Source organism: Gouania willdenowi, chromosome 15, assembly GCF_900634775.1.
Source record: "Gouania willdenowi chromosome 15, fGouWil2.1, whole genome shotgun sequence".
Lineage (NCBI taxonomy): Eukaryota > Metazoa > Chordata > Actinopteri > Blenniiformes > Gobiesocidae > Gouania > Gouania willdenowi.
Genome location: NC_041058.1, coordinates 16,649,952 through 16,670,065, shown reverse-complemented (window position 1 = coordinate 16,670,065; position 20,114 = coordinate 16,649,952). Strand labels below are relative to the sequence as shown.

The 20,114-nt window shown below is 35.7% G+C and overlaps 2 protein-coding genes across 4 annotated transcripts; both read right to left on the bottom strand.

The window, feature by feature from the left end:
* Nucleotides 1–1,650: 1,650 nt before the first annotated feature.
* LOC114476852 (peroxisomal N(1)-acetyl-spermine/spermidine oxidase-like) lies at nucleotides 1,651–11,394 on the bottom strand. Of its 3 annotated transcripts, XM_028468834.1 has the most exons (11): nucleotides 11,355–11,394; nucleotides 10,726–10,919; nucleotides 10,288–10,464; nucleotides 10,082–10,206; nucleotides 8,382–8,563; nucleotides 6,125–6,306; nucleotides 5,216–5,385; nucleotides 4,919–5,001; nucleotides 4,725–4,837; nucleotides 2,526–2,680; nucleotides 1,651–2,421 (listed from the first exon to the last, which is right to left on the bottom strand). In XM_028468834.1, the coding sequence occupies exons 2-11, from the start codon at nucleotides 10,865–10,867 to the stop codon at nucleotides 2,284–2,286; spliced, it is 1,467 nt and encodes a 488-aa protein (XP_028324635.1). In that variant the 5' UTR covers nucleotides 10,868–10,919; nucleotides 11,355–11,394; the 3' UTR covers nucleotides 1,651–2,283. The 3 variants fall into 3 exon arrangements, with proteins under 3 accessions (XP_028324635.1, XP_028324636.1, XP_028324637.1); XM_028468835.1 differs by lacking the exons at nucleotides 1,651–2,421; nucleotides 2,526–2,680 and adding an exon at nucleotides 2,800–3,273; XM_028468836.1 differs by lacking the exons at nucleotides 1,651–2,421; nucleotides 2,526–2,680 and adding an exon at nucleotides 4,603–4,643.
* A 1,673-nt stretch (nucleotides 11,395–13,067) lies between these two features.
* rassf4a (Ras association domain family member 4a) lies at nucleotides 13,068–19,506 on the bottom strand. The gene is made up of 9 exons (XM_028468954.1): nucleotides 19,444–19,506; nucleotides 17,590–17,696; nucleotides 16,824–16,903; nucleotides 15,733–15,905; nucleotides 15,339–15,440; nucleotides 15,221–15,272; nucleotides 15,019–15,140; nucleotides 14,009–14,106; nucleotides 13,068–13,320 (listed from the first exon to the last, which is right to left on the bottom strand). The coding sequence occupies exons 1-9, from the start codon at nucleotides 19,504–19,506 to the stop codon at nucleotides 13,257–13,259; spliced, it is 861 nt and encodes a 286-aa protein (XP_028324755.1). The 3' UTR covers nucleotides 13,068–13,256.
* Nucleotides 19,507–20,114: the final 608 nt, after the last annotated feature.

Genomic DNA, 20,114 nt, shown 5'->3' with positions numbered 1-20,114 from the left:
TTAAATAAATGTGTTCTATATTTTCACTTTCTTAAATATAGATTTAATTAAAATAAAATGCAGTATAAAAATATCTGAGCTGGTGCATCTTGTCACTTTGTTCATTAATCCTAGCAACAACAAACTTTATCAAAAGATAATCCTAGGGGAAAAAAAAGTTTCTGGAGATGCCAAAAATGTGTGATATTAACATGGGGTCACGACCCATTAAAGGTTGGGAACTACAGATGTAATGTCACAAACAATGCAGCCCTACAGTATGGTTTATCTCTGAATTTTACTCATCCTTTAGAGGAATAATCTATAATTTAAGATAATAATAATCTGTGAGGAATGTAAAATGGTAAAGCAATGTAGCTCTCGTGATGTTTGCGCTTTTTTTTTTTTTGATGGGATTGTTTGTCTGTCACCATGGTATTACATCAGTTAATCTATAATTTGTGGCAATGCATGGAGGCTCCTGACTGTTGGCCGACTTATATTCTAGTTTCCAATTTTTATTTTCTATTCATGTACCCCCTATGACCATTTACCCCCGGGGCTACCCATACCCCACTTTGGGAACCTAGATTCTAGACTACAACCATAGACCAGGATTTAGCTGATCCAGGAGCTGGAAGATGAGTAGAACAACATCCCCAGAACACAATCAATCGGTTGGTAGCCAGTACGAGGCGATGATGTGTTGAGTGTATCGACGTCGTTACTGAATTGCACAAACTGATTCCATTAGCATCGGTAGTGAAATTCACTGGTATTGCGTTGTATTTTAGGAACTATTTAAATCAATTTTCATGCCAAAAATAAGCAATATATTATCAAAATTACTTGATGTGTTCCTTTTGACTGTGTAAAAAAATAAAAAACGATTTAAAAAATCCTTACACCCAAATTTTGAATATATTTTTCTTGTACACAGTACTTTGAGTCATAATTATTCATTGCATACAAATATGAAATTTAAATTCTGAAATATATTAATCATTGTATTAAAAACCCAGACCATGATAAAAAAAAAAAAAAAAAGACACACTGTGTTCCTTCCCTTCTATTCTGTAAAACAGATAATAACACAGCTTTGAGGTGTTCTCGGCTCTGAATCAAACATTTTAGTTTACTGAACTAATCACCCAATACCATCCATTCATCTATTTTCAGAACCACTTTGTCCTATTTTAGGGTCGGAAGCACTACCAGGGCCCATCTCCGGCTCACACTGGGCGCTAGGCGGGGGTACACCTTGAACAGGGTACCAGTCCATCGCAGGGCAACACACAGACAGACAACCACTCACACTCGCTCCTATGGGCAATTTTTAGACTCCAATCAACCTAACAGTCATGTTTATGGTTTGTAGGAGGAAGCCGGAGTACCCAGAGGAAACCCACGCAGCAAGTGGAGAACATGCAAACTCCACACAGAATGGATCCAAGTGTCCAACCCAGAGCTTGAACCCAGGACCTTCTTGTTGTGAGGCAGACATGCTAACCACTAAACCATAATTATAAGTCCTAAAACACACACAAACACACAACAGGCTTCAGAAATAAATGTTTTAATGCTTGAATTTGAAGACGAACCTGAATATCTAATCAAGACTTTCAAAAATTTAGCTTGCATTTGACATTCATTGTCAGTCAAACTCCACCGAAGAAACAAAAGCAAATATAGTAACTGTTGACAATAATATTATCAAATTACTACAGGAAAGGTGACATATTTGTGAAACATATTTCACAAAACATGCAAAATTCAGACAGAGATGATAGAGTTGAATAAAATAGTGCCAAATTCAAACATATTACAACAGTTTGTAAAAAAAAAAAAAAAAAAAACATTTAAAAATGAACTGATCAAATGTCCAAAGATACCTTGAAACTTCTTATATTGGCTTTATATAGAGAACCCCATCAATTTTAATCTTATTTTATGGCTGAAAAAGGACTGACAGTAGCTACAAAAATCCATTTCAGATCAAGTCTTAAAAGAGACCCTTCATACAATATACCAGTACTTATATTGTTGTACACCTTCTTGCTTATAAAGCATTTACCCTGAAAAGTTTTTACACCTGTTTCATTGACTGTGCATTTGCTAATTGCTAATGCTTTTTTCTGACCGTGGTTTTCATTCCCATCCTCTATTGCACTGAAGAAATAAATAGTGATTGTTTGATTTTGTTATTGGCACCCTGGCAAAGGCAGCAAACCTTTTAAAGAGCAACATTTTCAAATCAAACATCTTGCTTTGTTTTCTACAAGTGATGTAAATCTTTTACTTCTTTTATCTTGGTTGGTATGTAGAGGTTGAATGATGAGAGATGATTCTGTCAGCTTCTCTCCACCCAGTGAGAATCGCTCCGTGCACGGTGGAGTAGAAGCAGGGATGAGTCGCCTCTCCGGCAAACAACACTTGCAGAGGCTGAAATACCACATACAAATAAAAGAAACGCAAACACTTTTCATAAACATGTTGAATTTCAAACTGTTTGATACAGCACATGGTATGAAAACATGTTTGCATACCTGTGAGCCCTTTCCCTTTGTAGGCAATGGCTCCATCATGTTCTCGAAGTCCTTTTCTGAACAGCCGATGGCCAGGTGGACATATGAGCCGCATGTCCAAGGATCATTAAACCACCGAGTGCACAGGATTCTCTTTGATGTGATGGCACCATTTCCTGTACAACAACAATTAGACTCACAGGGACCGTCACAAAATAACTACAGTAAAAATAATTAAAAAAAAAAAAGGAAAAATCTGATATTGAATGAAAAATAAACTTTAAAAATGCTTGTTTGTAAAAAAAAAAAATAATAAAGAATTAAAAAAATAATATTTGAGGATTGTTGATTCCAGACAAAGATAATTGTGTTATAATTAAATTAATTAGATTATATAGATGTAGTGAAGAACAGGGTTCCTACAGCTTCAGTCAAATTAAATTCAAGACTTTGTAGGTCTTTTTAATGCCAATTGAAATTAAATTTAAGACTGACTTCACAGTAAACAGTCATTCACCACCTACAAAAAACTGCTCAAAACGCACCGGTTTCAGCTCGCCTACAACTTACAATAGCACGCCCATTCTTTGTTTGTCTGTTTCAATTTTGTAAAGCGTCTTTGAGTTTTTTTTTTGAAAAGCGCTATATAAAACTTATCTACTATTATTATTATTATTATTATTATTAAAACACAATTGGGGGAACAATGCCACACCAATTACACAGGGTCAGGTTCAATTTTTTTCCAGTGTCTTGTGCAGACATGAAACTGACGGCCCCCAAAGTAAACACACAAAAATACACAAAATGACAGTAAAATAACAAAAACAGACAAAAATAATAAATATCACTCAAAACAGACACGATGACTACAAACATAGCCAGAAATCTATCAAACAACAAAAATACAAAAAATAAAAACCATTAAGAAAAATCTTCATTGGATAGGCAATTTTGGTTAAATTTACAATTCCCCATGTAGTTAAAAGTTGCCACAAGCATGACGTGCATCTGCACAGAGTTCCGATGCAACCACGTCACTGTTTTGTAGTTGGTTCCGCTGTCGTGATTGAGCGATGTTATGGTAAATTATATATTTTTTAAAAAAAAAACAATGTTACCATTTATTTTGAAACGTGAGACCAATTACAATCATAAAATGCCTTTTAATACTTTTTAAGGATCCATGGGAACTCTGAAGAAGAATTTGAAGATGAGTGTTTTGCATTGATGATGTAACAGATTAGATGACTGGAAGATACAAGTACACCTATTCAGTGACGTGCAGTCAGGGTAGGCAAGGTAGGCAGTGCCTACCCAAGGGTGAATTTATTATTTGTTTTAATTATAATATAATTCTAAATTGTTTATTTTTCCACTTCCAATAGCCTACAGTACCTATAAGTTTGAAAGTGTCAGCATTTTGTGCTTTTCATAGCACAAATGACTAAACATCGCTATTTCCTGGTACGGCTGCACAGTCTCACTCCGCTGTAAGGCAGGAGGAGGCCACACCCCTTCCCAAAAGCAAATTGCTGCTGTACCTCTGTTTCCATAACGTGTTTTTATGTGTTTGCGCATGCGCAGTCAGTTCCCCAATATGAAAACCATTTACGTTAAAAGGCAGCTCTCTATGCTGCCTTTGGATGTAACCGTGCTATGCTAAATGCTATATGTAAGTTCACAGTGCATTAGTGAATTGATACAGCGTGGTCGCCGCTGCTACGTTTTCTAGCTAGAAGCGGGATAACTACAGGCAGGATGATAGCGCTCGAGGAAACAAACAATGGATGCTCTGTAGTGTCATGAGATATATTTTGTTGGGAGAGTATGGAGGCTATATTAAATAATTGCTTATGTTTCTTTAATGGTGTTTTACGGTATTGATTTTGTTAGGTGGCAAAATACTTGTTCGTGTGGATCTTGTTGTGTTTTTTCTTTCTTATTATGAATTATACATTTTGATAAGCGCATTGAGATGACTTTGTTGTAAATTGCGCTATACAAATAAAATTGAATTGAATTGAATTAACACTTGCCAGCATAAACATATGAAATTGTCATTGATGTTGACATTGGTGGTCTCGATTTGCAACGCCCTGCCTACCCAACCCTAGTGCTCATGGCTCGTCACTGCACCTACAGTATTAGATAATCATACAGCAGTAAAAAATTTTTTTTTGATGATTAAATACATTTTTCAATTAATGTAAAACTCACCAGTGAATTTCTGAATGAGTGCCGTAATGCAACGTCTGACTTCCTGCTCAGGAAGTGTCTCCATATACTCCGCCTCCTCTCCAGCAATCCAACCACAGAGGACATAGCTCGACCTGGGAGAATTTTACCAATGAAAAGTTTTCTAATGTGTCTGAAGAAGGAATTAAATGTTGTTTGACCTTCAAACTATTGACCTTTCTGAAGGGGGCTGCACAGTGAATACAGGCAACTTCCTTATCCATGATTGTCTTATATTTGACATTTGCTCTGACAAATCCTGAAAATTTAAAACAGTTAAATAAACAATAATATTAACAATAAACATTAACAAAACTGTTGCTTGTTGTTTCTAAGGACCTGACTGGAACGTACCTTTATCTACAGTCATGAGCAATGAAAAATGTGTAAAATAAAATTTACAGATGGATTAAAAAAGAAAGATAGCTTTGAGCGACATTGTTCCAATTCAGATTCAGTGCAATTATGATTACCTCATCTTCCCACACCAGATAGATGATCTCACAGTCAGCGTCCCACCATGGTGACTCAAACTCCACAAATATCTTGTTGTACGTCCCAAATCCTAGTTTGTGAATGGAGTCCAGTTTATGGACTGGGAGTGGGGGGCTGAAAAAGGTTGATTGATGCTTCTTCAGGTATCCTGGAAACACAAAAAATATTAACTGTATGATGAGAAATCAACTATTAGTCGTTATTCCTAGATAATTTATTCATGTATATTTTACATTGATTTGTGATGACCTTGTTAGGATGGTTGTCAAAGGGTTCGTAGTGTATATGTTGGATCATTGTTTTAGACAAAATATATTTTCCCCACATTTTACTATTCTATAAAAATGAAATCTAGGGGTATACTGACACAAAAAAGGCTCAGACACCCACACCAAAAATATAAAAACCTATATTTTTAGTGATTAGGAAGCCTAACAAGGTATCCAATAGATAGAAATAAATAAGATGATAGATATTTGTTTTTAGTGTACTTTACAGCTGATTTTAGGGCCTGTTATCATAAGAGATGCTAATAGAAAGCTAACACAAGCGGAAGGATACGTTTTAATGGGTTATTTATTTTAGATTCACTCAGTAATTGTGATTCATTTAATTTGAACTTTAGTAATTGAGAACGAAATTGACTTTCTGAGTATAAAAATTCATTGGAACATAATTGCAATTGGAAAAAAAATGCTGGTTATTGTAGTCATAATTCAATTTTAATTGAACATGGATAATTAAAAATGTAATTGTAACTGAAAAATGGAATTGACCCCAACCTTGCAATCAACCAACAGGGAGATGGGGAGTCCAATAGGATTAAAGAGTTAGGGAGGGCTACTTTTCTCAGGTGTGTAATTGATAATATATAGTAGAAGTCATACCTAAAGGTAGAGTGACAATGACATGGTCTGCAGCAATCCTTTCTCCGTCTGCACACTCAACCAACACAGTGTTTACTGGACTTTCACTGTTGTTCCAGTGAACACAGCGCACAGGCTTATTGTAGGTCACAATATCAGCAGGAAGCTCTGCCATCAACTTCTTGATTAGACCCTCAAACCCACTGTATAAAATAAAAGCATGAAGATGAGCCACCAGATTTAACAGGTTCTCTTCTTCAATTACAAGATGCCACTCAATACTGAGCAACACAGTACAATCTCCTTACATTTATCACTCTGGTTTTCTCTGCACAGGTGAAGCCCTCTCATGCTACAACTCAACTCAATTCAATTCAACTTTATTTGTATAGCGCAAATTACAACAACGTCATCTCAATGCGCTTATCAAAATGAAAAATTCATAATAACAAAGAAAAAACCCAACAAGATCCACATGAACAAGCATTTAGTGACAGTGAGAAAAACAACTCTCTTTGAACTGGAAGAAATCTCCAGCAGAATCAGGTTCAGAGGTGGCAGCCATCTGCCTTGACTGGTTGGGGTTAGTGGACAAAAGAATCAACAGAATAGGATAGAGAGATAGAACATCAGAATGTCCCAGACTGGTTGAGCCGTGAACCACGGATCAGGAACTGCCATCATCAGCTTCATGACATCTGAAACTTAGAAGAGAGAGAAGGGCGTGGAGAAGGCACTGACTGCAGAAAAACATGATATATTATTATATAGTCAGCCTGCTTTGGCAGGCGACTCCAAGGTCTGTTAATGCGACCGTTCACAGACGAGCCAATGTCCGCTCTAGCGGTTAGGTTATGTTATGATTCAGTGTTGTTTATGCAGACTGTAAATCATAACCAGCTACATCAGAATTTGAATCTCTCCCTGTTTATTGAACCAGTAAATGTGACCGTTTACAGACGAGGCCATGTCCGCTCCAGCGGTTATGTTATGTTATGTTATGATTCAGTCTTCTACTGTTAGAGCAGTGAATAAAATTATACCTTTCTGGATTTCTGCCTTCACAGATTTCTGCCTTCACCTGGTGTGGTCCAGACTGGAGCACACCAGGTGGAGAACAGCTGATAATTCTATCACCTCCATTTGGCTCGGTTTGTGTTCACAGCTCACATTTTGAACGGCTCCAAAATTACAGGATGCTGTGTTTCCATTACCCTTGGAAATACGCAAAATCTAAAAAGCGCAATAAAAAATGGTAATGGAAACACCTGAATTTTTCGAAATAATGTTACTCAAATATCGCAAAAAAAATGTTTACGCTTTCATGAAGAAGAATTTCAGACTTTTTGATATTGAAATGTGTCGCAAACGCGCTATGGAAACTCCTTTTCCGCAATTACACGTCACAGGACGTGACATATGAGGTCACGTGACCACTTCTCTCCGAGTAAACATGGCACAGTACGCATAAACAGAAGAGGAGATATATCTTAGCATTATATTTGAAAATTATTCCTGCCACATTAGACGTGAAGCTACAAAGGAATACAGAGTGTCATTATTATTTTATTATTATTACTATCTATAGGGCCCTACTCAACGTGCCACAACCTGCTGTCCCTGCAGGCAGCGCTCAGGGAAAAACTGGTAACCTGGTGATTCTTCTTCCCATATTCACTACTTTCCATCTGTATATGAGCTGTTCTTAATGTTTTACAGTGTTTTTTCTTACTTTACGTGTGCTGCAGCCTTTAACCCTACATACCTTCCTTATACTTAAATAATGGTGTATTTATCTGCTTAATATTCATTTTAAACTTCTTTACACATGCATTTAGATGTGAGCAAGTCTTCTGTAGAATTTACTACATTTCTGACCTCATTATGAAAAAAAGCACTTTAGCTGATTTTTTTTAATGACTATTTTATAGTTTCCCCATGCAGATTTAGTTGAATTTGTACGATCATATATATTGCCATTTTTTTTTACTAAATCCTCCTAAAATCTTGAATGAATAAATGATCAGATAGTGACACCCTTTCAACACCAGTTCAACTATGATTACATTACAGTGTGCACCATAGTATAAATCTAAGTGAAGCATTACGACAAAAATCAGTGATTAGGATTATAGACCGGTTTTACTTGTAGTGACTTGTTTATAACCTCTACTTTCAGCCTGTATGAATGAATGTGTGTCTTTGTGTGTACGGGTAAATTACTGTACTTCTACTATAAAAGCAGCAATTAAACATAGATAGACAGATTGTTACCAACTTTGGGAAAGTACAGTCCAATCCAAGGAGATTCTTATAGGTATAAAATCCATCCAGGTCTAATTCATCCATGGAGTGAGCTGCATTATCACAGCACTGCACCTTCAGCAGGGTGTTAATGGCACATAGCCACAGTTTCTTTGTACTTTCATCCCTGTCTTGCTCTGCTACTTGCTGTCGAACCTGCAATGCACATAGAGCCAAATGTATCTTGTTTTGTTTATCCAGAGCAGTGGTTCTCAAACTTTGATAGCTTTGGTACTTCTTTTCTCTAACTTTTGAATCCAAGTACCCCCTTTGTTTGGCTAGAACAGAAACTATAGAGCATAATGATGGAATGAATGAATGATAACACACATTTTAAAGAATCTCACTTTGTAAATAAGTGGAATGAAACAGTATTTAGTGGCTCCTGAATGGATTTATTTCTATAGTTTTTATCGTTTCTGGTCATGTCCTTCCTAATGTGGGACCAAGACTGACCTTTGTATATTCGGTTCATATTCGAATTAAGATCATTTCTACCATTATTGTGTTTGTTTTTGGTGTCATTATGTGTATTTTGTGTGTCTTTGTTAGGGATGTCCCAATACAACTTTTTCACTTCCGATACAATACCGATACTGCAGCCTTGAGTATTGGCCGACACCGATATTGATCCAATACAATATCAGCACGAATCACACATACGTTTAATAGTTATTTTGTAGTGTGGAATGTTAGAAAAGGCTTGATCAAGCAATGTTACTCAAACAGAGAACAATACTCAGCAACATTAAGTATGAGAAAAACTGACCCGTTTATTATTAACCAATTGGTTACATACATTTTAACCTTCAACATAATATCTACAGTATTCTACAATTGAATAAATACAATATATATTGGAGAGTTTAGATGCAGTCCGATAAATTTCGATATTCGTTTTCTGGCTGATATCGGACAGATATCCAATATCAATATCGGATCGAGACACCCCTAGTTTTTGTTATTGTTTTTGTGTTGTTAGTATTATTTCAAATGATTCTCGCTCAGTGTGTGTGTTTGTGGCGTAGTTTGGTTGTTTCTTAAAGTATATCATTTTGTATATTTCTGTGGAAGGAGACCAAGAGGAATACCCAACACATGCTGGAGAGACTATGTCTCTCAATTGGTCTGGGAATGCCTCGAGATCCCCCCGGAAGAGCTGGACGAAGTGGCCGAAGAGACGGAAGTCTGGGCCTCCCTGCTAAGGATGCTGCCCCTGCGTCTCGGCAATAGATAAGCGGAAGAAAACGGATGGATGGATGGATGTTTCACTGTTATTTTTGTGTATTTTGTAGTGATCTTGTGTATTTTTCTCTCATTTAGTGTTCCTTTGTTGTCATTTTGTGTGTTGCAGGTAATAGTAAGTATTTTTCTCTCTTAGTGCGTGTGATCTTGGGTTCATTTTGTGCATTTTGTTGTTGTTTGTCTGTTCTTTTTGTTATTCAGTATATATTTTTTTCTTAGTTTGTGTGTTTTTGTTGTCGTTTTGTTAGCTGCTGGTAATATTTAGCATGATTATAATTTGAAAATAAAAATGAACTTTATAAAACCCCATATTTTTTATGCTTTCATTTGTTAATTTTTCTCTCTCTATCTCAAGTACTCCTTGTAGTGCCGTCGCACACCCCCATTTGAGAAACACTGATCTAGAGTAAAAAAAACATGAGGACATACCTTTGAACATACATACTGTCCAAAACTGGCATAGGGATATTCCCCGTCAACATCTGGCAGATTAAACACAAGATCATAAAACTTCTCCATAGCTGGGTTGATGAGTTCAGCGCTCAGCCTCTGCCCTGTGTTCATATATATCAATATATACAATTAATTTTTTTTATACATAAAGATGACAGACCACCAAATTGTGCATTTGGTACCTGAACTGCTGAACCAGTTGGCTACCCAGGGAGGGTGTTCTTCCACATCAGCAGCCTGGTTCTCAGGGGTCAGAGCATCAGAATTAAGCAGCTCATAGTCACGAGCCAAACAAAATAATGGGTTCTGCTCGGACGGACCATGAATGTATGTGGCACCAATCTCTGTAATTGTACTTCCTGTGGAGAAAAAATCCATGTACATCATGTACAAAAATAAATATTCTATGCAAAATCTTACCAGAGTGTTGCTGATAAACAAAAAGTAAAGCTCAAAGTCTAAAGAATTATGTGACACTGGCAGCAAACATACAAATGTGTTTGTTTTTATCTAAGATTTTAAAATGAACAGCTATGCCAAAAACACTACATCCGGTAAACATTAATGAATGGAATCTCTCTCTCTCTCACACACACACACACACACACACACACACTTGCCTAAACTGCCTGTTTTTATTCGTCCTCCGCTTCTCGACGTCGCTTCCAGAATCCGTACGTGATTAAATCCAGCTTTGATGAGCCTGTGTGCCGCAGTAATACCTGATATTCCACATCCCACTATAACTATGCGGGGCTCCATGTTTTGTTAGGGGAACCAACACAGACCAAAGTCCGTCTTTTCACTTCCAATGCTAAAAAGAAAGGAAAAAAAAGGATGTGAAAGAGCACTTCCGGTGTTTAAGCACTTTTCGAGCTCATGACAGCGGGTAATGTGATGAAAACAAAGCACGTGCCTATTTGTGCGGTTGCCGTACGGACAACCCTTGATGCTATTGGTACGGTTACCGAAGTACAAGTAGCGTCTTGGGGTGGTTAGGGTTAGGTTTTAGGGTTAGGTTATACCTAAATATCGCAACAATTTTTAGGGTAAGGTTTAGTCTTAGTCACGTGACCTAAACTGGCCAAATCGCGGAGCTGCGTACGGATAGAATGTCGGTATATTGATGCGGCAACCGTACGGATAGCCACGTTCAACAGAGAGTGTAAAGTTTACACTACTGGCTCTGATTGCATTCGTGTGAATCTTTCTCAGATTACTTATTGAAGTTATATCTAAAACAACTCACTGTAGTTCAGTCCATCACTGTGGGCGGGACGGTTGTGTCCACCGACTTGTGACGTATGCTTGTGACGCAGTTTCTTTTTTATTTATTTTTTAATAGGATAACAGCAATTTTTTGTTATTGTAAGTTTGCATTTATTATTATTATCATTAAAATGTAAAGAAACAATAGTGTTTGTGTATGATCTTTATTTCATTGACGTAAATCGACACAGCAAAAGCAGAGTAAAAAAGGAAGTGACGTCATTTTATTTAGCGCGTATGTTTGAAATGATCTACCTACCGACGTACATTTCATCTAACACAGGGGTTCTCACCTTGGGACCCACATTTTGCCACGGTCATTAAATAGTGACACACTTATATATATATATATATATATATATATATATAATTCAACCAACCCAAATTTAGTTTTTCCAAAATAGCTGTTGAAAACACACATATATATATTTAAAAATAATAAACCTATACATTTTACTGTGCAACATGCATTTCACAGCATAGGTCAAAAGAAAAGTTTCTTTAAAAATAAAAGACATATTAAGTATTTATTTTTGACTAGCTGTCCGCAACCCACCCAGTTGATAATCGCTGATCTAACAGCTACAAGTCAAAAATATGGACTTGTACACAGCGGTGATGCTAGTGAACATTTCATCAAACTGTATAAAAACACTGCGCACAGAAAAAAGCTTTGACGCACTGTGCGTACCAAGCAATTGAATTCTGGTGGCGCCACTGCATAATTTCATACTTCTACAACATTATAAGATATTCAGTCATTTTGTTACAATAGGTAAATTACTGGTTAAAGACAGAATCCCCACTTACTATTACATTTTCTGCAGATAATTAATCCCTGCATTTTCCTTGCTTAATATATTATGTATATACTGCATGTATCTGCAAGAGGTGGGACGATACACAGAGTTCAAGATACGATACAATAGATGATAATGGGCTCGGGATAATAAGAGGGAAAAAAGACCAAAAAAATTGCAGTTGGAAAAATAAAATTTAATTTTTCATTTTAAATCTGGACATATTTATATACTTTCTCTGGGTACACCTTTTCAAATTAATGGAATATTAAAAAAAATAGAAACTAACAATCTTGTGTGGAGTAGTGTGTATTTTTTTTATTCTGACCCCCCTTCCTCTCACGATGCCATTTGTGATGTTACATCTTGTGACATTATATTTTCCTTTTTGTAAACCTTTCCCCCCGATTGCCTTCAAGAGGCTTTCCTTATTTCTAACAGTGGCTTGGCAAATGAAAATCTGTTCTTACTCTGCCTTGTCTTGTTGAATAAAGGTCAAATGAAATAAATTAAATATAACTTATACTTAAATGACTTCAGGTCAAAGTTTAGGGTCAAGGTTGGGCCTCCAAAAGTTATTGCTGCTGTTTGTGTAACTGTGGGAAAAAGGAACAGGCCTCTATTCTCAGGATAGCCCATTGTGTAACATAATGCTGATAAGATCACACACACAAACACATCATGGGAAATAGTTGGCAATGAACTGAGCTCAGAAGAACAATGGTAAAATGTGCTAACGCAACACTATGGAAGTACAGAGAATGAAAATGGCTGTTTTTAGTTGGGAAAGGGGAGTGTTTTATTATGTTGTGAAGTCAGTAAGCACATGGCATGTATAGGGCGTATTTACTACACATAAAGGTAAAAGTATATAAAAAAAGAAAGACTCTGTATATATATATATCAAAGTTTATTTTGTAATATACAAACAGTGAGGATATCAAAATGATTTCTAAAAAAAAGCTGTGTGTAATAATAAATGTAAAGCAATCAGATTGTGAAAAAGTAAAAAAATACAATTGTACATAGTACTAACAAATACTCACTGGCAGTACACACATTACATACAGAACCCCTTATACTCAGTCGCTGGTGTGAGGTTTTGTTTCAAGCTGATGTTGAATCATAGACTTTAGAGTGTTATACCTGCAGAGGAGAGATACAGGCAATCAACACAGGATTACACTAATAGAAATAAATTGAAAAATAGTTGGTTTTTATTGTTATAACTGTTATTTTTCCTATGGTATATGAACTCCACAAAAAACATATAAGGTTGAGGTTACAAGCGGCGGAGTCAATTAGCATATGTGCGAAACATTTAAGTTCAACATTTAAATTTAGATTTAACAGTTAACACTTAGATTTCGATTTAACATTTAGATATAAGATTAAGCATTTAGATTTAAACATTTAGATTTAGATTTAACATTTATATATAAAATTTAACATTTAGACTTAGATTTAACATTTAGATTTAGATTTAAAATTTAGATATAGATTTAACATTTAGTTGTAACATATATCATTTAGATTTAGATTTAAATATTTAATGCTTTTTTTAACCTCTATATATGTGGTTATTTTTAATTTTACACTACTACTTGTTATTAAACCTAAAAAAAATTAGTAGAAGAAATTAAAGTTTTAGTTTTTTTGTCTTTTAAAGCAAAGCATATCTACCACTACTTAAAGGCATCTGTCCTGTGCTACTTTCTAATGAGTAAGATAAACAAAAATGTGCTTTACTAATCGGAAAAAAAAACAAATAAGAATTTGCTTATTTGGCTTTTTTGAAATGTTTCCTTGTGATCAGCAGCGAGTCATGGCTTACTTCTTGGTCAGTTTGGTTATCTCGCGTTCCTCTTCCTCTTTAAGCTTCTCCACGAAACTGTCCAAAACTGGGAATTCAAACTTTATATACTGGGCAACCTGAAGAAAAAACACAATTTAAAAAAAAAAAACCCCACAAATATGAATTAAAACAATGAAGATACAACTACATCGGAGATCCTCATATGATTTAATAGCATTAATATTATTTCTCTGTCGAAAAAGGTATTAGGATAAAAACTACATTTTCCACTTGTAGAAATAGAGGAATAGAGAGTCTGAGCTAATTATCATTAAAGGTGTGATACTGGACTAATGATGATTAAACACATTTTTAGAATTTTACCCCATACAATAACACTGGACATTAACATTAACTAAAGTACTTTCAGCAAAAATATCAAAAACATGCTTTGTAATAATAATAATAATAATAATACATTTTATTTGTAGAGCACTTTACAATTCAAAAATCTAAAAGAAGTTGAAGTTGTTGTTATAACATTAACGTATTGTGATTCCACTAATACCTTATTTTTTCTTTTTTAACATTTTTCTAATTTTGAAACAAACCAGGCACATTTGTACAATCGGACAGTATCAAAAAATCTCATTGAAGTGAAAAGTAGAGATAAAAAGAATGAATAAAGGGATAATTATGTTGATCTGATATCAGTATTTAGCTTTACACACATATTATTAAATTATAAATAATGAATGTTGAATTGAATATTCAGTAATGCATTACGGATCACACTGGTACATATTTTACATTAGCTGATGGCAGTCCTGGCTTTTTTAAACCACTCAGTGTAGCAGTACAATAGAAACACATCAGTCTATTCTTATTTTATTCTACCAAAGGGGATACATTTTCTCAGCAGGTTAAATTTATCCTAATTATCTACAATCTCTATAATTTCCCCATTGTTTCATTGTGTTTATTTTGAGGTATACACACATAAATGGGTAATTTAGCAGAGAAAGCTGTGGCCCGAGGCCCAGACTTACATCATATGTGACTTCCTCTCCCAGGTCGGCCTCCATTATGAAGATTTTGGAGATTTTTTCACAGGGTCCATAAAGCACACGGGTCACAAGAGGGTATTCACCTTCTCTCAGCTGGGTTCTCTCTGGAAGGTCAAATAAAATGTGTTTACAAGCATTTCGGAAATATATTTTGGGGAAAAAAGTCACAGAAAGCACAACTTACGACCAGATTCATGAACCATGTACAAGACAAAGTCTTCGGATTTGTTCTCCACCTTGAAACACACAAATGGGATATTTCGTAGTACCCGTTTGACATTTTGCTTCTTTAATAAGCTTACCCTAAACTTGTGCAGCAGCAGGTTAAGGACTTGTGAAGTTGTCATCAAGCTGTTGACTCTAACATTAGTGACTGATCCGTACGCCGGGGTAAACACAGATGTCTGGACAGAAGGAAACAAAGATGTAGAAACATCATTAGAGAGGAGAACACACTATACTTTCGTCTATCAACACAAGTGGGCTTGATCACCCCTGAACACTTTGTTCAGGAAATCTCACTCAGAAAGGAAATCAATCTCCAGCTGGAATCCGTTCAAGAAAGACTAATGAAGGGACTCAGTGTTAACTTGTTAAAAAAATGGAGTACGCTGATGTACGGGAACACACTCACAGGAAACTCCTGCACATGCTGATCAATGGTTATACAAGCTAGGGATTGGGTGTTGACTCTACCTTGTGGTTGTAGAAGTGACCGTTGATTGAGAACCTGTGTCTGCGCAGGCGCTGCAGATCGAGAGTAGTGTGTGTGTTTGACCTTCTTTGAACCCGCATAAAGGAGGCATCACTCCTGGTCCTCAGCAGCTGAGGGGACTCCTCGTCCTCTTCCTCACCATCCATGTCACCACCTCGGGTGTAAACAGAAACCTGGTTTTGAAGTTCTGTTCACTATAACAAGTAAATGTTAAGTATCGGTTCATTGCAAATCACAGTACGATACAAAGAATTGGCCATAATATTCTCAAATTATGATTTAAGTTATGTTTACGGAAATAAATTACAGTATAATTTAAATTTGTTGAAACAGAAGATGATTCTAGAATTCCAAAAACAATGGAAATAGTTAAGACATTATATTTATTTTAAAGAGGAGTTTCAAACACAAACATATATACTTTTACATTTATCTAGAAAGCAGCAGTCCCTCTACGAGTCTCATTTTGTCCTGTATTGTCCACTTTATTTTGATTTACGGAATGTTTCATTTGAACGTGTACATTTGTCTAACCCAGATGTTTTTTGGATGATTACGAGTTGCTTTCTAGAAAAGAGACTTTTGCTTTTGTATTTGTTTTATTTGTAAAGCGTGGGAAAGAAGAAAAACCATTTTGTATCCAGTTTGAGAAGTTTTGTGCAGGATGTTTGTGAAATTGGCCTGTAACCATCTGTTATATTGCTTATGTTGAGTCAGTGTCTCGTAAGCCCATGTGGGCTGGGCACGCTTAATAAACTTAAATAAAATCAATCAATCAATATATATTTTTGTGCTTGCACTACAAATACGTAGAATTTGTACAATAAAGGCCCTTATAATAAAAAAAAAAAGCACATAAGTACCTCACAGAGCCTGAACTAAGTAGCTTATCTCTCGATAATTAGTAATGCTAATCTGATCTGGTTCAATACGTGAGTGCACGTTTAAAGTGCTGAATCAAGTAGTACAGACTAGAGCTGTAATCTAATTCAGCGTGAGTGTAATCCGGATCACCAGTAACATTTGTGTGCATGATTGTTTGTTAGGGTCACTGTGACACGTGCGTACTTACCAGATGGCTGAGTTTCCGTGCCAACAATGTTATTGTTGGACTCTTCTGAGAACTGCTTTGAAAATGCACTTCCATCATTTCTGTTACAAAAAACAAAAGAAAACAAATGAATCAAAGATTAATTTAAACTTGTTTTTTAACAATATCAAAAAGGCTATCCGGAGTTATGAGAAGTCAGATCTGAGATAAAACGTCTCCTTTCATAGTTTTTAATTAGTATTCTAGTTGATTTAATTATACTGTATTATACATATATGATTAAATTCAATATTTTCCAAATGTACACAAACACATTAGTTTGTTGAATGCATGCAACATATCTAGCTATTATTTTGAAGGGGGTGCCATCCATTCACACTTGGTGATGTAAAATTGATTTCACTTGACAATTTTTTAGTATTTTTCTGCTCATATATATTTATATAGTGAAGGCTGATGTTATTCAATGTTTTTTGTAGTTTTTTTTTTTTTAAATTTGTGACAGCTAACAGTGTTAAAACCAATTATCACTTTCTGGCTTGTTCACCTGCCAATCGTTTTTCCATTATTATAATAAGACTTCCCAACAGGTACATTCTTTATTCTCTTCTGCTCAAACTAAACATCTCATATTAATATTCATTGAAGAACATTTTAATTCTTTATTCCATTGGATATTCAGCTTGTTATGAGTAGTATCTGTTAAAAAAGGATTACATTATCACTTTGTGTGTGTGGCTTTCTTTGTTAAACTAAAATCTAAATATGACAGCATGGTTCTGCTTACCTACTAAGACGAAATCTTTCATTATCATCAAACATTTGAAGTCGTATTGGTCGACGGAGGCCCCAGTAAATGTTCAGCAGGCCGTCTAAAATGAGTTCCCCATCTTCCTAAACACACACACACACACACAAACACACACACATAGCTGGTCAAAGAGGAAATCCTGCTGGCAGGTGGCCAGTGTGGCTCATTTTCAGGTGTACGTGCTGGAACAGACATACAACAGCAGCGTGAACCTTTCCTTCTTGAACAAAATGTCTAAGGTTTGACCTGACCCCTTGTTTCACAATACAAAGGTGAAGTTATGTCTGAGAAAGCAGCAATAGTTTACTGCTGTGGGTCACATACACACAGAACAGCATGTGTTTGATTTCTCAGAAAAAACTACCTTGAAAAAGATGTTTACTGTATTGTACAGTACCTGAAATTTCAGTGGAAAAACATGAGTGATTGCAATTAAATCTAAATTATTTTATTCCACAAGGTTGTTTTAAGCCAGTGGTTCCCAACCTTTCTTGTCTTGTGTACCCCTTGAGCCTTTTTGTCATACCATGAGTACCCCCTCACTCATACGTGTTCATGATTCTCCAAAAGTAGAACATAACATAACCGAATATTCAACGCAGGTCATTTTATTTCATCTTCATAAATTGAACAATTAATATTCAGGCATTATCTTCTTATTTAACATAAAATGATGTTGCCTTCAAGGCAATAAAAATTATAAATAAGAAATAATATTATAGTAAACATTTGTATTATTAATACTAATATATTATGATTATATTGTTATCAAATAAAAATAAGTTGAAATGACAAAAAAATTGGAAGAAATAAAAATAAGTAATATAAATAATTAACCTGCCTGTGTTATATATATATATAGCTTTTATGACATTTACCACAAAAGGCGCTTCTTTGAATATGTCCCCTTTAAACAGGCATTTAAAATTAAAAAAAAATGTCCAAAAAATTTTTTATTCTGATTCTAGGTTTTTATATCTGCTAATAAACCAGCAGTTGTTTTAGCTTTCTGAATATTTAAAAAAAAAAAAAAAAAAATCAAACAAAGCACCCTATTAGATCTATCTATATACAGACTAATGAAATATTAAAAACTATACATATCGCTTTAGACAGTCAACATAATAGTTATTAGGGATGTACCTGTATTTTTTAACCTAATTGATTTAAGTTCCAATGAACGTTGCTAATGATCTCATAAAATGGCATCATCGGACAAAGTGTGCATGAACATTACAAATAAATGTGAATAAATTATAATTTTAAAGATGTTTTTTGAAACAGCAGTGTTGGCCAGACAGTCACACACCACGTGATATTTCATATTTCAACTGAAAGAAATGTAGTCATTCACTTCTAATCAGTACGTTATATGTTGTTTTTTTTAAATAATGAACAGGTTTTAAAGATGTATTTTGTACAGTTAAAGACATTCTGTGAAAGCAGCTGAAAGCCCACCATCTTTGCACAGATGGCTAGGTGAAGGAATCCACCTTTCTTGTTGACTGAGCCTCTGCATCAATGGCTTTGATAATCTGACATTGCTAAACATTTCATATGGATATGTCATGACACATTTTATCGTTTACTGTGATGTGGAACATGAAAATGAAAAAATGGTAGAGGCTAAGATGTGATTTTTGGAGTTGCTTTCTGAGTTTCATTGTTTTCTGGAACTATAAACATTCATCACAGCAACACCACTAGACCTCGCTAACCCACCACTCCCAGGCTTCCTGAGCAGGGACGAACAGTACACACCCTCACATGCATACACACACATATTCACACAGATGGAACTAAGGTCAGCAGAGCTATTTTTAGAAGCACTGGCTTATCACTCTGCTGCTGTTTGCCTCTATAAAAGCTGGACACAAGCTCCACTCCGCTCATACTCAACTACACAGAGGAGATATTACTGCTTCTTTCTGCGTGACAATACCAAAACTCAACTCGACCACCAAAGGTGAGCAAAGTCTTTCTTTCAGTTTTAGGGATCTGACTTTCACTTGTTTTGATAAAAAATTATAACTGAATTAATTTTTGATGTATAGCAAGAAAGCTGCGTCCACTGATGTGTTACAATAACAAGGAAAAACCCTTTTTTTTTTATTTGAGTACAATAGAAAAATCACATTCTCTTTATTTTTTCCTCTCCTCTGCAGAATGAAAAGCAGGCGATTGCTTATCTCACCGCCGCTCTTACCAACCATCACTGAGAGCCTGGAGGACCTGCCTGTTCATCCCTCATCCACTCAGTCAACCCAGAGCTCCCATTCTCTTGATGAATACATGACCAGTATCCAAGCCCTGGCTGGCCCCACTGACGCCCTCAGTTACGGCCCCGTCAGACTCCAGAGGTCCTCTCGGCCACGCCAGTTCTCCAAACCCCAGATGAAGCTCAGTGGATCAGCCTCGGCTGCTCGCGGGTCTCCTCGCTCCTTACGGACTTGCAGGCTCTCTGGTCTGAACCAGACTGAGGATTTTCCACTCAGGATGAG

Excerpts from the sequence above, each read along its gene's own strand:
- LOC114476852 (XM_028468834.1), bottom strand. The coding sequence starts at position 10,867 with ATGGAGCCCCGCATAGTTATAGTGGGATGTGGAATATCAGGTATTACT. Across the intron at positions 10,465-10,725 it reads AATAAAAACAGGCAGTTTAG|GAAGTACAATTACAGAGATT; the intron begins GCAAGTGTGTGT and ends TTTTCTCCACAG. Across the intron at positions 8,564-10,081 it reads GACAGTATGTATGTTCAAAG|GTTCGACAGCAAGTAGCAGA; the intron begins GTATGTCCTCAT and ends TGTGCATTGCAG.
- rassf4a (XM_028468954.1), bottom strand. The coding sequence starts at position 19,506 with ATGAGCGGAGTGGAGCTTGTGTCCAGCTTTTATAGAGGCAAACAGCAG. Across the intron at positions 16,904-17,589 it reads GAAAGATTTCGTCTTAGTAG|AAATGATGGAAGTGCATTTT; the intron begins GTAAGCAGAACC and ends TTTTTGTAACAG. Across the intron at positions 15,906-16,823 it reads CACGGAAACTCAGCCATCTG|GTGGTGACATGGATGGTGAG; the intron begins GTAAGTACGCAC and ends TTTACACCCGAG.